This window comes from Benincasa hispida, chromosome 3 (genome assembly GCF_027475165.1).
Source record: "Benincasa hispida cultivar pf3 chromosome 3, pf3_genome.v1.1, whole genome shotgun sequence".
Lineage (NCBI taxonomy): Eukaryota > Viridiplantae > Streptophyta > Magnoliopsida > Cucurbitales > Cucurbitaceae > Benincasa > Benincasa hispida.
Genome location: NC_143480.1, coordinates 24,977,470 through 24,994,334, shown reverse-complemented (window position 1 = coordinate 24,994,334; position 16,865 = coordinate 24,977,470). Strand labels below are relative to the sequence as shown.

The 16,865-nt window shown below is 35.8% G+C and overlaps 1 protein-coding gene across 7 annotated transcripts; it reads left to right on the top strand.

The window, feature by feature from the left end:
• The first annotated feature begins 8,234 nt into the window (after nt 1-8,234).
• Nucleotides 8,235-15,656, top strand: LOC120074107 (uncharacterized). 7 transcript variants are annotated; one of them, XM_090311463.1, is made up of 3 exons: nt 8,235-8,883; nt 8,988-9,062; nt 9,138-12,498. In XM_090311463.1, exon 3 carries the CDS (start codon nt 11,182-11,184, stop codon nt 12,010-12,012), a length of 831 nt encoding a protein of 276 aa, XP_090167589.1. In that variant the 5' UTR covers nt 8,235-8,883; nt 8,988-9,062; nt 9,138-11,181; the 3' UTR covers nt 12,013-12,498. The 7 variants fall into 7 exon arrangements, 6 of the variants coding, with proteins under 6 accessions (XP_090167589.1, XP_038883052.2, XP_090167590.1 ...); XM_039027124.2 differs by having other exon boundaries at nt 8,235-8,895; nt 10,524-12,498; XM_090311464.1 differs by having other exon boundaries at nt 8,235-8,895.
• Nucleotides 15,657-16,865: the final 1,209 nt, after the last annotated feature.

Sequence of the window (16,865 nt, the reverse complement as noted above, 5' to 3'; positions counted from 1 at the left end):
TACCTTGGAGATTTTGTGGCCCAGAACTATTCCTTCTTCCACCATAAAGTGGCATTTTTCCCAGTTCAAAACAAGATTTGTTGCCACGCATCTCTTCAAAACTTTTTCAAGGTTAGACAAACAGGAGTCATAATTACTGCCGAAGACTGAGAAATCATCCATGAATACCTCGACTGACTCCTCCAAGTAATCTGAGAATATTGCCATCATGCATCGTTGAAAAGTGCCTGGTGCATTACAGAGTCCAAATGGCATGCGTCGGAATGCAAACGTACCAAATGGGCACGTGAAGGTTGTCTTGTCTTGATCCTCCGACACAATTGCTATTTGGTTATACCCTGAATAGCCATCAAGAAATCAGAAAAATTCATTCCCTGCAAGTCTGTCTAACATCTGATCGATAAATGGGAGTGGAAAGTGGTCCTTTTTAGTGGCCAATTCAGCTTGCGATAATCTATGCAGATTCTCCACCCTGTAATTGTCCTTGTGGGAACCAATTCATTCTTGTCATTAGTGATGACTGTCATTCCCCCTTTCTTCGAAACACATTGCACTGGGCTCACCTAACTGCTATCAGAGATCAAGTAGATAACACCTACGTCCAGTGACTTTACTATTTCCTTCTTTACAACCTCCTTCATGGCAGGGTTCAAGCGGCGTTGCCTTTCTACTGATCCATTCTTTCCTTCTTCCAAGCGAATCTTGTGCATACAATACGAGGGAGTGATTCCTCGAATGTCTACCAAGGTCCATTCTAATGCTTTTGTGTTATTTCTCAGGATCCATATGAGAGCATCTTCTTTCTCCTTACTTAGTGATGCAGAAATGACCGGTAACGAGTCGTTACTTCCTAAGTAAGCATACTTTAGGTGTACTAGCAACGGCTTTAACTCTAACACAAGTGGCTCTTCTAAAGATGGCTTAATGTGCTGCGATGTCCGTTCAGATAACTTGAGCAGTTCAAAATTAGATTCCGTATGAATTGCGGTGCAGTCCTCTAATATTGCGCCGACCTCAAAATCCTCCTCCTCCATTTCCTTCAGGGGTTCGTGCCACTATTCTCCCCGTAGCTCTTGGATATATTGGCAATTCTCTATGTCTTCTGGGTACTTCAACGCATTGAGTACATTGAATTTTACTTCTTGATCATCGACCCGGATGGTCAATTCTCCTTTATGCACATCGATTAATGCTCGTCCTGTGGTGAGAAATGGGTGTCCTAGGATGATAGGAATCTCTCTATCGACCTCATAATCCAATATGACAAAGTCTGCTGGGAAGATAAACTTGTCCATTTTCACAAGAACATCTTCTATCTTGCCCTCAGGAAACTTTATCGATCTATCGGCTAGCTGTAATGTGATCGTGGTTGGTCTTACTTCGCCGATATCCAGCTTCTTAAAAATTGACAAGGGCATCAAATTTATGCTTACCCCTAAATCACACACCGCATTCCCGACCATCTTCCCCCCTATGGTGCAGGGCAATGTAAAAGTCTCAGGGTCCTTCATTTTAGTAGGGAGATTGTTTTGAAACAGAGCTCTACACTCATATGTTAGTGCAACTGTTTCATTTTCCCCAATCTTTCTCTTGTTGGCGAGAATATCCTTGAGAAATTTCACATAGCTCGATATCTGCTCTAATGCTTCTATCAGGGGAATATTAATGTGTAGTTGTCGGAGAACGTCCAGAAACCTCTGTAATTGCTTGCTGTCGTCTTTCTTTTTAAGCTTAGACGGGAAAGGTAGAGGATCCCACCGTGTTTCTTGGTCACTTTGCTACTTGGTGAGGTCCTTGCTTGCTGTGTGTCATTGGTTGGAGGCTGCGTTGACTGAGAATTCAAGTCTTGAGAAGCTTTATCTTTTGTAAATGATCTTACTTCTGAACTAGGGCTACTTCCGTTCTTCAGTAACTGGTCATCATTAACTGTTAAATTTGCTGGTACTTTTGTTACCGCATCTGGTACCTCTAGTATAATGGGGGCTGTCATTCTGCCACTCCGTAATGTCACTACATGCCATCGTTCTTTACCTCTTGGCCCCAACACTCTGAGCCTTCATGTTGCGTACCAAGAACTTTCTTCTTTAATTCCCTCGTAAGTTGATCAATCTAATCTTCTAATTCTTTGAGAGAGTCAGCTTGCGATTGTCTCATTGTCTCGCTCTTTTCAATAAAATGTTTTAATGATGTCTCCAGAGATGAGGTACTGAAAGCGGTATCATATGCGAACAGATGGTCACAGGGTGGTGTACCTTGAGAATTACTTGGGCTGCAGTCCGAATTAGTGAAGACTGGAGGGTTTCCTCGATCCTCTTGATAACTAAATTGATAAAAACTATGGCTCTCCTGATTGAGATTCTCATCCAATCCAAAAATTGGGTGACCCCCCCAACCAGGGTTATGGTTGTTGCCCCCTAATTTCTCATACATAGCATTACGGGTTGTTGATTCCATGGGCAAACGTCAATCAGATGTGCCTCTCTCCATTGAGTGCAATCCACTGCAAGTTATGAGTCACCGCCTTAACCTGCATTGTTCCTTGAGAGAGAGTTCTCTGTTGATTAGCCACCGTCTGGAGGAGCGAGGTCATTGTGGTCATTTGTTCGACTAATGTGCTCATTGTGTCCGTTGGCACATCGGCCCTTTCTACCTTTTCTTGCTTCTGACCTCTTATCTCAAGCCCGGTATCAATCCATTCATCAGAATGTTGCGAGATGCCATCCAATATGTTATTCGCTTCCGTATTCATTAATCCTCCCGAAGGCATCGGCAACTGCTTAAATTAATTGGTCGAGGCCATTATAAAAGGTTTCCATCAAAATATTGTCAGGAATCTCGATATGCGGGCAGTTCTTCACTAATTACTGGAATTGCACCCAGGCGGTGCTCAAGGTTTCATAACCCTTTTGTTCGAAATTCAAAACCTCCATCCGCCTCCTTGCATTGACAGACGGAGGGAAGAATCTATTCATGAACCTATCAACCAACTGCTCCCATCCATTATTTTCATCTGGCTCTAATGCTTGGGCCCACCTCTTTCTTTCTTCCCGCAATGTGTATGGGAATAGGTATAGTTTAAGACTTTCTTGAGTTACATCAGGAGAGAGAATGCGCTACACATGTCTACAAAATTTTTCAAATGTGCATGTGGGTCTTCTCCCTATAATCCTCCGAATTGCCCCACATTCTGAATCATTTGTAGCATAATAGGTTTTATTTCAAAGCTTGCATTCCCCTCGACTACTGGTCTTGATATTCCTGGTGAAAAATTATAGAAATCTGGCGCCGCATATTCCCTTATAGAGATGTTCTGATCAGCAGCAAGAAAAATGGGATCTTGCACTAGTAAATCTCCCCTCTGGTTTCCAGCAGGTGCCACATTCTCATCAGCCATACTTCTTCACCAATTAATTTAGCCCTGATGACTCTGTGCGAAGAATACACTTGATCTCTGGGTCCGCTTAGAATTACCAGATCACTCTAGCACTCATAAGCCGTCAAACTGCTCTGCGCGTTGAACAGTCAGTACAAAGAGATCTGTCCTGCACATAACATAAAAATATTCAAATAATAAACCGTTACCAAATCCCTGACAACGGCGCCATAAACTTGTAACGACGTGAAATTAAGATATACTGTGATTGATGTTCTATGCTCGAAATGATGCGATACTACCACTAGATATGCGTTAATGATGGGTGTTCACGTAGTATGCCATGCGTTGTCACAAGTTTCCTTACGATAAAACCAAGTGTAATTCCATCGCAAGTTTCTCGATGTGATCCGAGGTCGAACACGGGGACTGGTTTAGTTATTGTGGTATGCTCATCGACCAGGTTTTCAATCTTTAAAAATGTGTTTGTACAGGTATATAAATTACGATAAAATAAAGTAAAGCGGTAAAGATGCGATAATAAATTGAAATACAATAAACCTAAGCTAGATGATACAAGATACAAGCTTCATGCACAAGAAGCTAGGGTCAAGGCTGGCTGTGAAAGGTATGCAAAGACGTGGAATGCGGCGGCAAGTCTTATGAACAGGATAGAAAGAGAAAGACAAATAATATAAACAACGCAAGTTATCAATTACGTTGAAGCTACAAATGTTGTTCCGCTCTTCTCTTGGGGTACACCTTTTAGTGATCGACCGCGCTCCCACATGTCTGTGGTGAAACAGAGACTAACGTAATGAACGCAAGGTTGCTTCCATGGCTGGAAGGACTACTCGCTTTAGTTAACGCATTCTTCTGACCTTCTCTCGATAGATCAGAATGGCATCTTCACTTTTGCTCTCACAGGTGAAGATGTCATCTAGCATGTCATAGCTAGACGCATTTTATATCTTTAACACAGATTAAGTACTTAGTTAATTCATATTGCTTATCAGGGAATTAAGAAGACGTCATGAAGAAAGTGATTGATGGGTGAACGGAAATAGACAGAATATGGTAAATGAAAGCTATCGAAACATTTAATACGTCTATTAAGCGTTTGATACATGGTGTGTGAATGAAAAGATGAAGGAGACATGAAATACAATGATGGAAGAGATAGAATAGATACAAACAAGTGTCAATGTCTTGGCACTGATTCGATGGAGATCTGCTTGCCGGATAGGATGGATTTGATGGTAGGAAGAGCTTCCCTCTCAGGCTTGCTCTACCGGTAGTAGGGATCTTTGCACAGAGCTTTCAATCGGGTGTTTGGCAAGTTAGATCTGAGATTCACCTCCCGGCCTTATCTCGTCTTCTTCCCGGATTTCTTCACTCAAGCACTCAGCTCAGCCTTTTCTCTCAAAAATTTTGCAGCATTTACCCCGTATCCCGTAGCATACTTTTTTTCTGAAATCAATGAGGTATTTATAGGTGCAGGTCTTTGACTCCAGCCTTGTGGTCCCCACATGATTTTCATGGTAATTTCGAAGATGGAGGGATATTATTCCTTCTGTTATGCAATCAGACCGTCAATTCTGCACAACCATTAATTGTACATGTGTCTCAATCCTCCGCTTTTGCTTTGCTCAGCTGCATCTTTCGATCATGGGTTCGTATGCGGTGTTGTTTTTATTACCACGTGTAGTTGAAACACAACTCTGGATCGACTATCACATTACGCCGCCATTGCGGTAATCATCTCTTCATTGTTGATTGACGAGCGCAATGTGACAGAGATGCGTTGATCAGTTTCTCAAGAGACTTGAGCGCAAGTGATGACTTGGTCTCCTACAAAACAGAGTAAAATCCAGCTTGTCTTCCATCTTTATGGTGTTAGTGGGTGTAATTGCAAACATTTATAATTATTGTAATACTAGGCTAATTTTCATACAATCGGCGCATATTTACTAACTTTTGGCCGCAATATCTAGATAAGATGGCATAAATAACTTGTATTTCTACAAGTTATCAATACCCCCAGCCTTCGACAGGATTATATACCGGTTGAGTTTGTAACTCGAGTTTTACAAGTTTAACGACCTATTTTAACTTTTAAAACGAGTGGTTAACCTACGTGAGCATGCAACTGTTTTTTGTTATGGATTTTAAACATCTAATCCAATTTTATAACAGCTTACAAAATTTTAGACATGCTAAACATTCACAATATACATCAATGGCATTCAATATTTAATATAACAATTATATTAAATACAAGAAACCCTACCATGCATACTATATATTATAACATACTTTCAGCGCACTATTTTCATATAACTCATGAAAAACACCCACCACACGAAAATTAAACCGAATTGAATCCTTATTTGATGCTCTGATATCAATTGTTGGAATGTATTAGCAAGCAGCAAAAGCAACAAGGATCAATAAGCACTCTAATTCATTAATTTTAGTAGAAACTAAAGCATGCTCTTGTAGAAACAAGTGGGTTTCAAGTCATACCTTTGTAGAATTCCTGAAATCTCGATTTCCAGCTGCAAACTTTTTCAAATCTTGTAGTAGACCACCTCAAGATCTTCTGCACTATTCTCTTGGAGCTTTAGATTGAGTTATGGGACTCAAAATAAGCTTGAATTAAGGGAACTTGGAAAAGAACTTACAGCAGCAACCCACTTGAAGAACACCTTCTTCTACACGAATTTTTCAACAAAAATTCTATCGATTGCATACCTCAATTCTACTTCAATCTTCTCAATATATTGTAGACTATCATGTAAAGAAGATGGTTGCATGAAATGCAACTCACGCTTGGAGTTATTAAAACCAAAGTTTATGGGTTTTGTGTAAGCTACTTTGAAGGTAAATGAAAAAAACCGAAATTCCATTTTGTGATTTTCTAACTTTTCTATTTTTTTACAAAATTGATTTCAAAAATCAATTTGATTTATAAAATTGAAAATATTATTAATTTTACAAAATTAATTTCATAAATTAATTTTTCTAATAAAATGAATAAATAATTATTTAAATAATTTAAATAATTCTAATTAATTTAATATCAAATATTAAATTAATTTTACACAAATTCACCTTCATATATTTAAATCATATTTAAAATATTAATTCTCCAATTCCGTTTAATTCTTAAAATTAAACATGTAATTATGTCTCATATAATTACTAATTCTCTTAATTCTAATTTGAACGTTTCAAATTAACTTATCACGATACTCTAAAGCTAATCCATTTACGAGCTAGTAGGGGGACCTCGCGGACCTATAGATTATGGACTCCAACTATCCGAGATTAGTTGGTTAAACTCGTTACACCGAATTAACCCCATTTGTTAACTGGGTAAGTTACCTAAGTTATCGCCTTGAAATAGTTAGTCTTAAATAGTAAACAGCGTTATAAAGTAAGAGTGACTGATTTCGTGGTCCGATCTTGTACAAACCCTTTTACACAGAACACCCCTACTCCTCATGTCATAATATGTACAAATTAGGATCACTTTGTTTGCATCACTTCATAACTCTTTGTAACAACTACAAAGTAGGTCACATCCAATGATGTTACCAGAATAAGGCACCCAACCTTATTCATATACTATAGATTATTTTGACTATTTACTCGAACCTAATCCATTTTTATGTCTCCACATAAAGTTCAAGTACTCATGTAATAGTCAAGAGTCTTTTAGGTTTATTGGATTTCAAATAAGCAATACATATATTCAATAATAACTTATTGAATTTTCAGAATAAGTTTTATTGTTTACAAACCACGAGTTTTATAACATAAAACTCAACAATATTAAAGATGATGAGTTTGATGATGATGAAGCAGTCAAATAATGACTCAACTTCTGCTAACTGTGACCTGGTATCCAATGTGGACAGAAGGGTCTAGAATTATTCCTTCTCTACATTCCGTTAGGTGACTCTTAATCCTATTCGTACACGCATATGATTAGTTACAATTTATATTCTCCTGGGTGTATATATGTAACTGTATTGAGCATTCTTTTTGTATTGAAGAAGATAGAAATACAAAATCCATATAGAGGAATTCCTCAATCTGCTTTCTTCTCTTCTCTGCTTATTTTCTATTTTCTGATCATATGTACCTTGCATGCGTTTTTATAAATAATTAAGATGTGATTTTCTTCTTGCTTTCTTTTCTTTTTCACTTGAATCGAGACATGAAATTATTCCCACTTCTTCTGTGTATAACAAAATCAAGATATAATGTATTGTTCGCGGGAATAATTAACGCAAAGGGTTTACATTTGAGTTGCATGTAGGTTTTATCTTGTTAGTGTGGGTTAGAATATTTAACGTTTTGTTTGGTAAAGATTATAAATTTTATTTTATATTTTCAGATTCACTTAATTAAATAAATATGTGTTTGACAAATAATTTAAATTCAGATTACTTTTGGATTATGCGATTTAAATGATATAAATTCTAAAAACAACATTTATAAAGAAATAATAATTATTATATCCAAATTTTAAATTTTAAAATTTTAAAGGTAGAATTATAATAAATAAAGATAAGAAAATATTTAGAAATACAATATATATGCTATAATCTCAATTTATTTTTAAAAGAATATAATATGTATTATGTAATGTATTATAAACTATATAATATTACAAAATATGATTATATACAATTTTTAAACATAAATCATATTCATAAATAAATTAATAATTGTAACACCCCGAATTTTCACTTTTTATATATTTTCAACAATTTTGTTATTGGAGGGTATTTTTGGAATCTTAGATTTGAAGTATAAGTGTGGGAATTTAAGTGTTGACGTGAAAATTATTCAATTTTGAAATTCAATTTGAAAATTAATGACAGGAATTAATTTTCTTTTGAAAAGGAAAAAAAATAAATAGTATAAAGTGGATTAAGGAAATGATTTAAGTGTAATTATATTTTTCCTTTTTAGTTATTATTATTATTATTATTATTATTATTATTTAAAATAAAAAGAAAGAACCCATCCCCAACTTTCTCATGCGAGCCGTTCCTTCACTACCCAAAAATTCCTTCCGCCGTCGCCTCCCTCTCTACTCAGATTTGGACCCCACCGCGTCTCCAGCCGATCATGCGACCAGCCGTCATGCCTAGCCCAGACGTCCGCCACTGGTACTAGATTCGTCGTCGTCGACGCCAGTCGAAGCTTGTGCCGCCATCAATTTCCTTTCAGTTCAACTGTGTCGGCCCTTGTGTGCGAACCAAGCCTAGCCTTTGGCCTCTTTAGCCATCCTTCGCCCACCGGCTGCCTCGCCTCGCCGTTCAACTGAGCAGCCCATCGTCGCATCAGATCACCACCTCCGTCTACTGGACCTAACCAACCTTCCCGTCGGCGAAGCCAGATCTGAAACGTTGTCTCTAGCCGTGCATCGCCCTGCTCATTCCGCTGCCGTCGTTCGTCGTTCGTTCACCCCTTTCTTCGTGCCTCTGCTGTCAGTGAGTATTTTTGTAAGATTTTCACATTTTGGGTGAATTTCGTGGATTAAATTGTTGCTCCTTTTACTTTTGGTTTCGGTTTGGTTGATACCCATCACGTTTAGGGCTAGATTGAAGTTCTGAGAGATTTCTGAGGTGCTGTTCAGCATCGTGGAAGGGAAATTTCGGCGACTGTTTAGGTAAGCCTTTTTGGGTATTCTGGATTTGGGTCTAGGGATTTGGGATGGAATTGAATGGTTGTATTCTTGTGATAGGACTGTTACCTTGAGTTGATGTATTATTTTGGTTGCCTAATTAGCCGTGAATCTTGACAACAAGGTAAGTAATCTTACTACTGGAACCGCCTTTGTGTTGATAAATTTATGATTTATGTTGAGGGTTGTAAGACTAGTCACAAAGATAATTTTGTTTGTTTTGAGATTGAATGAAATGTTTAGAAAAGATATATGAGTATGTGATAGTATGTCTGAAGCATGTTGATGTATGAGCATGATTTAGAATTTTATGAAATATATGAAAAGGACGATTGAGCATGACCCTAACATATGAGTTAAGCGGCACTACCACTGGAATGTCTTAAAGTTAGGTAAAAGTTGGAACTTTTATTGATGTAACGTGCTTGAAAGTGAAGTACTAGAATGGGTCCATTAATAGTAGATTAATTACGTATATTGAGGTTAATTAACATGACCTGGATCAGGAGATTTTAGAGGATTCATAATCATGTGAACGTTATATGTAATATGAAGTTAGATGCAATATCTTTTCCTGTCCAGACTATGTGATTGCATGAAATCGATGCATGTCCAAGGGCGCTAGTACATGAAAGAAATGTACTGGGGTTGGTGTGTATCAAAGTGATGCACACCTAGAGGGTACTAGGGTGTACGTAAGAGGTGCACGCTCAGTGGGTTACATGTATACGAAAGAGGTGTATACATAACCATGTGTACGAAAGAGGTACGTATTCCTACATTTATAGAGAGGATCTGGGGTGTACAAAAGAGGTACATACTCAGTGAGTTATGTGTATACGAAAGTGGTGTATACTTAACCAGGTGTACAAAAGAGGTACACCTTTAGTGGGTTATGTGTATACGAAAGAGGTGTATACGTAACCCTGTGTACGAAAAAAGTACACATTAAGTGGGTTATGTGTATACGAAAGAGGTGTATACATAACCATGTGTACGAAAGAGGTACACATTAAGTGGGTAATGTGTATACGAAAGAGGTGTATACATAACCATGTGTATGAAAGAGGTACACATTAAGTGGGTTATGTGTATACGAAAGAGGTGTATACGTAATCATGTGTACGAAAGAGGTACACATTAAGTGGGTTATGTGTATACGAAAGAGGTGTATGCATAATCATGTGTATGTAAGAGATTGTGTTTCCTTCGGGATTCACCAGAGGTTGTGGGTCCTACGGGACTTACTAGAGGTAGTAGGCATATTTAGCTACAGTAGGATAGAGATTAGCTTTTCATGTATGTATGAGTCCCAGGAGGACTAGGACAGTTTATATGTTCCACCAAGGTTTGCATCTAGAGGACATAAATGCCTAATCTGACCCCAGTAGTAGGGTTACTTACTGAGTATTTTTATACTCATCCTTTCTCATGTTTATGTTTCAGGTAAGAGTAGGGACGCATTGGCGAGTGACAGGCGGAATCCGTGATCGAGCTACTGGGACCAGTTTTATGCTTCCGCTCATGAGATTTTAACTTTTTTTCATGTTTTTCTTAGCTTTCAGTGTTGATGTTTAAAACTTACTATTTAGAATCGCTTCTTGAATTATTTATTATCATATACCCTACCGTTGTTTTTTTTTAATATTTGAAATTAAATGCATAAGTCTTTTAAATTTACCTTATTTAATTAGCATTTATTTCACCACAACAGAGTGTCGTTTTAAGTTTCACACATGCATGTGTTTAGTAACGGCCTAACTTAAGTCCTAGGGAGTCAGGTCGTTATAGTTGGTATTACAGCCCATGTTTTGGGTTCTGTAGACTGATATACTACGTAAGTCTAGATAGTCCCTATGGCTCAGTAACGGATCCCTCGTCATCGCCAGGTACGTCCAACTAATAAAAGTTTCAATGCATATGTGAGAATAATGATGTAGTGTTTTAAATGCTTGATTTCTGAGAAAGACTCAGAGATAGTTAATGTATGAGTTCATGACTGGACATGGCACCTAAACCTGGAACAAGAAAGACAGTTAGAGAAGGGGTGCAGTAAGAAGAAGCTTAGAGAAACCAGACTGTCCCGATAGCTTCAAATCCACCTATGGCCCAAGTCGATGAGAAGGCAATGGAAGCCAGAATTAGTGAAGTTGTTGCATCCTCCCTAATGGGGAAACTGCAAGAGTTAATCCGTAGCGCGATGGTAGAACAGACTGCCCAGACCCAGGCTCAGGAGGAACCAATGCCACCCGAGCAGTTACAGCAGACCCGACCGCAGAATAGAGACATGCAGGGCTTGTCTCTTGAGGCTAAACATCTGAGGGATTTCAGGAAGTATGACCCTCGCTCCTTTGATGGATCGTTAGGAGACCCCACCAAAGCAAAGATGTGGTTGTCATCTATTGAGACGATATTCCGTTTTATGAGGTGTCCGGAAGAGCACAAGCTTCAATGCACAGTTTTCATGTTGACTGGTAACGTGGAAATCTGGTGGTGTTCAGTAGAGAAGATGATTGATACCGGTGAGAAGCTTACAACCTGGGAGCAGTTCAAGGAGCGCTTTTATGAGAAGTATTTTTCGGCCAACACCCGGTACAACAAGCAGGCAGAATTCTTGAACTTGAAACAAGGAGTTATGTCAATGGAGAAGTATGAACAGGAATTCGATAAGTTGTCTCACTTCACTCCTGAACTAGTAGCCACCGAGGCAGCAAGGACTGAGAGATTCATCCAGGGTCTGAGGAGCGGACTGCGAGGCATGGTACATGCCTTGGACCTTAAGACGTACGTTGCGGTACTACGGACCGCCGTGAGGATTGATGCTGACTCTAGGTGGGAGAGGATGACAGGAGATCGCTCGGGATTGGGACCTCCACAGGTCAGAAAAGGAAAGCAGACCAGAAGACTTCTGAATCTCAGTAAAAGAAACCTGTAATTATTAAAGAGGAAAAGCTAACTCATGTGGAAAGTGTCACTGGGGTCGTTGCTTGGCTGGAGTAGGGGTGTGTTATCGTTGTGGACAGAAAGGGCATATGGCATATGAGTCCTCTAGTAGGAGCACTACAGATGGTAGGGACCAACCTTCAGATCAAGATCAGGTGGGTTCAAGTGGACAATAGTAATGGAACAAGAACAGTGCCACAACCTGACATGAGGTGGGGAGGTCGGACACTGTAGTGATAGATAAATTTACATTTTAGACCTTGACACTCTAGGTTTGTTCGAGACTATGTTTGCCTGCCTTCTTTTCTATGCTTAGTTAGTATAAGAGACCATGTATGTTTCGTTATCCCTATGCAAGAGTTTTTTTTTTTTTCCCAGAAATGAACTTCCCAGGACGAAAGTTCTTTAAGGGGGAAGAATGTAACACCCCAAATTTTCACTTTTTATATATTTTCAGCAATTTTGTTATTGGAGGACATTTTTGAAATTTTGGATTTGAAGTATAAGTGTTGGAATTTAAGTGTTGACGTGAAAATTATTCAATTTTGAAAATCAATTTGAAAATTAATGACAAGAATTAATTTTCTTTTGAAAAGGAAAAGAAATAGATAGTATAAAGTGGATTAAGAAAATGATTTAAGTGTAATTATACTTTTCCTTTTTAGTTATTATTATTATTATTATTATTATTATTATTTTAGACATCTCTGGTTGTTCTAATTTATAAATCAAGGCATCAAATTGGTTATATGTAGCTCCGGTTAAGAAATATTATTGAGGATAAAGAAGATTTTATATTTAATAATAGTAAATACAATAATAAAAAGATAATGGGTTATAAAATAAAATGTGGTTTAGTTAGATAGATTAATCCTCCATTGATTTATTCAAGTATGTTTAAGAAATGATCTTAAATCTTATGATTTGAAATTAAATATTTTGTTTGAAACGAAAAACTTTTGAAATAAATGTATTCAAATTTTTGTGTTTGAATTGTATCGGATAAAGAAAATAAAGTTAAGAATTTATTAATATAAACAGTTAACTATAACGTGTCAAAATTTGTATGACAAGATTAAATAAGTAATTTACTTTTACATTCTATGAAATCTATGTAAAATTTGACATTTTAATTAAAAAAGTTTTTAAAGTAAAAACGGGATTTTAAATCATTTCGAATTTCAAAATCATTCTCTTTTTTGGCCACAGCAAACAATAGAATTCATTTTAAATCTGTTATGAATTGAAATACCTCAAAATTATAAGGTTTCGTTTCAAATAGGAGTGTACATAGGTTGGATTGGGTTAGATCAAGGGAATTTCAAGTTGGTCTCCAACCCAACCCTTAAAATTTGGATTGGATTTGGTTGAGTTGTCATGTGTTTTTTTTCTTTTTTTTAGTACATTTTTTATGAACTTAAAATACCTAAATTTATCTATAACACATATTAATAAATAAAATTTCACTAAAACTCAAATATTAAATATCAAAATCCAATATATTTATTACAAACGTCAAGCAAACATCACAACAATATATATAAGTTATAATATTTATAGTTATAATAAAAATGTTTTTTAATAATATTAGAACTTCGGACTGGGTGGGTTCAACCCAAGCCCAATTCAACCTAGAAAAAAACATAAAAAAATTCAAACCCAAAATTAAAATAAATCCAACCCAACCCAACCCTTATAATTTGGATTGGGTAATTCGGATGGTTCAAGTTGTCGAGTTATTTGAGTACCCTTAACTTCAAACATGCCATAAATGAGTATTTAGGTCTCAATTTACTTTGAATAGAATGGACTATTGTAGTCCACTCAATGTTTGAGACTCCTATTAAAATAGTTGAACTTATCAAATATTAGAACTTACATTTGGGTGGGGTAAAACTATTTAAAAATCTTAATTGTTTATGTTGTTTACTATTTTATAATCGTCTTCTTTCATTATTTGTAGCATTGACTAAGATGGTATGCATCCTACCATAGATAATAATATCCAAACATCACGAAAAGAAAAGCAGAGGAGTTTGAGGTAGAGTTAGAGTGAGACAAGGAAGTTATATTGCACACGTGAGAGAGAAACGTGTGATAAGTAAGTGGTCCCCAGAGTGTGTGGCTGTAGCTGTGGCTGTGGCTGTTGGTGGTTTAATTGACTGTTGAAAATCAGAAGAGAGAAAAAGCCCAATTTGGTATTGATGTGGATGTCAGTGGTCACTGTCTCTCAGCTCCCTGCCTTGTCACCGTATTCCTTTCCAAGCTAAATCCCAAGCCTTTACAATTGGGCCTCCCTCCAGCCCATTAGAAAAATTAGGGAGATGAAGCCGGCATTGGGTCCCCCACCACCCCGGTCCTGTCGCCACAAAACCCAGCAATCTTCAAAATGGGAGTTTATGAGAAGTAACCAGTAAGGAGGAAGAAGAAGCAGGGCGTGATAAAACTACAAGGTTTTGTAAGCTAATAGGTCATGGCCTCATGGGTTTTGGAAGGAAAGGATGAAAGCAAAAGAGGCCGTCGCGTGGGAAACCGGACCCAGCTGAGGTCATGATGCCATGCCGGTGCGGCGACCAACTCTGCCCAATCTCACTCCTCTTTCTTTCTTTCATTTTTTAAATAATAATTCAATTTAAAAATAGGTATTAATTATTATTCATTTAAAAAAATTAAAAATGAATAAGTAATTAAGTAGAGAGAGAGAGAGAGAAGATTAAAAAAAGGGGTAATGATGGGGGGTGGAAGGTGGAATGGGGGAGAATTAAAAGAAACAAATGAAGGAAAGGGTCAGAAGTGAAGAGTGAGAAGCCGGCAAAGGAACTTGAAAGTGGCGCTTTTCTGTCCCCCCCAACACCTCTTCCCTGTTTTCTTCTGTCCCCCTCCTCCCTTCTTTTCTTACCCTTTTTTTTTTTTACAAAATTCCTTTTTCGCCCCTTTCTCTTCCTATTAATTTCTTACACTAACACCCCTACTTCATAAATGTTATTCAATTTAAAAACCATGACTAACCTGACAAAATAAGGAAAAAAAACTTCACTTTGTTTTATATTAGAATATGGTTTATAGTAGATAATATATTATTTATTATTCTTTAACATCGATAGTTCGACTTTCATCTTCGAAATAGTTGAACTCAATGTGTAAAACAGGACTTTATTGATAGAGGCTAAATTTGTGATTTAATTTATGAAATGAGGAGTTGCCATGATAGAAAATTATGTCCGTTTTTAGAGAGGAAAAAAAAGGTGTGGATTTTTGTTGAAAATAACCCTTTTTCTTCTTAATTACACGGGTTTCATCCGACTATAAAAATGATTAATGATATTTCATCAAACTATAGGAAGAAAACTGTAACTTTTAAAACCAACATGGACTCGATTTGAATTTTCCTCCGACTATAGGTACTAAATTTGTAATCTAATTTAGATTTAAAATGTATTTGGTTTAACTATTTAATTGCTTAATTTTGAAAATAAGTCGTTTTAGAAAAATAAAAATAAAGCGTTTGACAATCCCTCGAAATAACTCTTGATACACTTTCAAAATGTATTTTGAATAGTTTTTATTAAAATGATTTAAATAAAAAATATTTTAAAAAATATTTTTTTCTCTAATCAATTCAAATAAGTATGTGACATATTCATGTCTATATTTCTAAAAATATATATTCATTTTTTATTTGTGTATGACTCAACTCGACAAATCCTTTAGAGTCCTTTGTTTTTTAGGAATGTAATAACTGGAATCTTAGATGTCCAAAATTATATATATTATGAATTATATATGTCCAACATCTTTAATTACCATGTTTGTTTTGTAAGAATGCTTTTGCAGATATCTGAGAATATTTTGATAATTGTGTTTTTTTCGTAAGATCTCTACTCGGGGATGTCTTAAAATTTACACAAAATTCCAAAAAAATGTCCTTACTTTATTACTTTATAATTAATTTGATATAATTTGAATTTATATAACATATTCGTTTAATCAATTTGAATTTCTTTAAAAATTAACACAATTTATATTATTTTTATATGTTATTTTTTCCAACAAATAATATATCATAATTTAAGATTTTTATAAAATAAATATTAATTTAAATATATTGCTAAAAAAATAATTAAAATTATGATATGTTTAAAAATATATGATATACATTATTGACGATATTTATTTAATTACATAATGCAAATGAAGATCAATACATGTGTAAAATAAAATAAAATTGAAAGACAAAAGGGTAAAATGGGGATGCCTCCTTTCGGAAATCTGGAAAACCCAATGTCCTCTGTTCGGAATTCTTCAGATGTCGAGACATCTCACAATACTGCAAAATAAATATGGTAATCTACATGCTCACTTCATAAAAATCTAGAATGCCTATAAAACAAATGACCCCTTATACGTTCATCACGTATCAAAGATATTTGAATATTCACGCTTACTATTGACTAATAGTAGTAAATTGTTAAGTTTGTAAACATATTATGTTTTGCAACTTCTCATGAACTAAAAAAAGATTAATCTTCACCCATTTGTACTATATTTGTTTTTTTTTTAAACAAATTAAAAAATATTTAAATACATCTCGAACAATACATCTTTATGTATCCATCAAATTATTTTATCATAATTTATCATATGACAAATTCTTTTTATTTCTTTTTTAAAATATTTAAATTTTTTTTATGTGAGTGATAAAAGATAATGAATAAATATTGATAGATCTTGAAATATATGCAAGTATTACTTAAATAAATTTACAAAACAGTTAAAAGAAAGAAAAAAAACAAAAAACAAAAAACTAGCTGATAAACCTCTGCAAAAATAGATAATTAATTACAT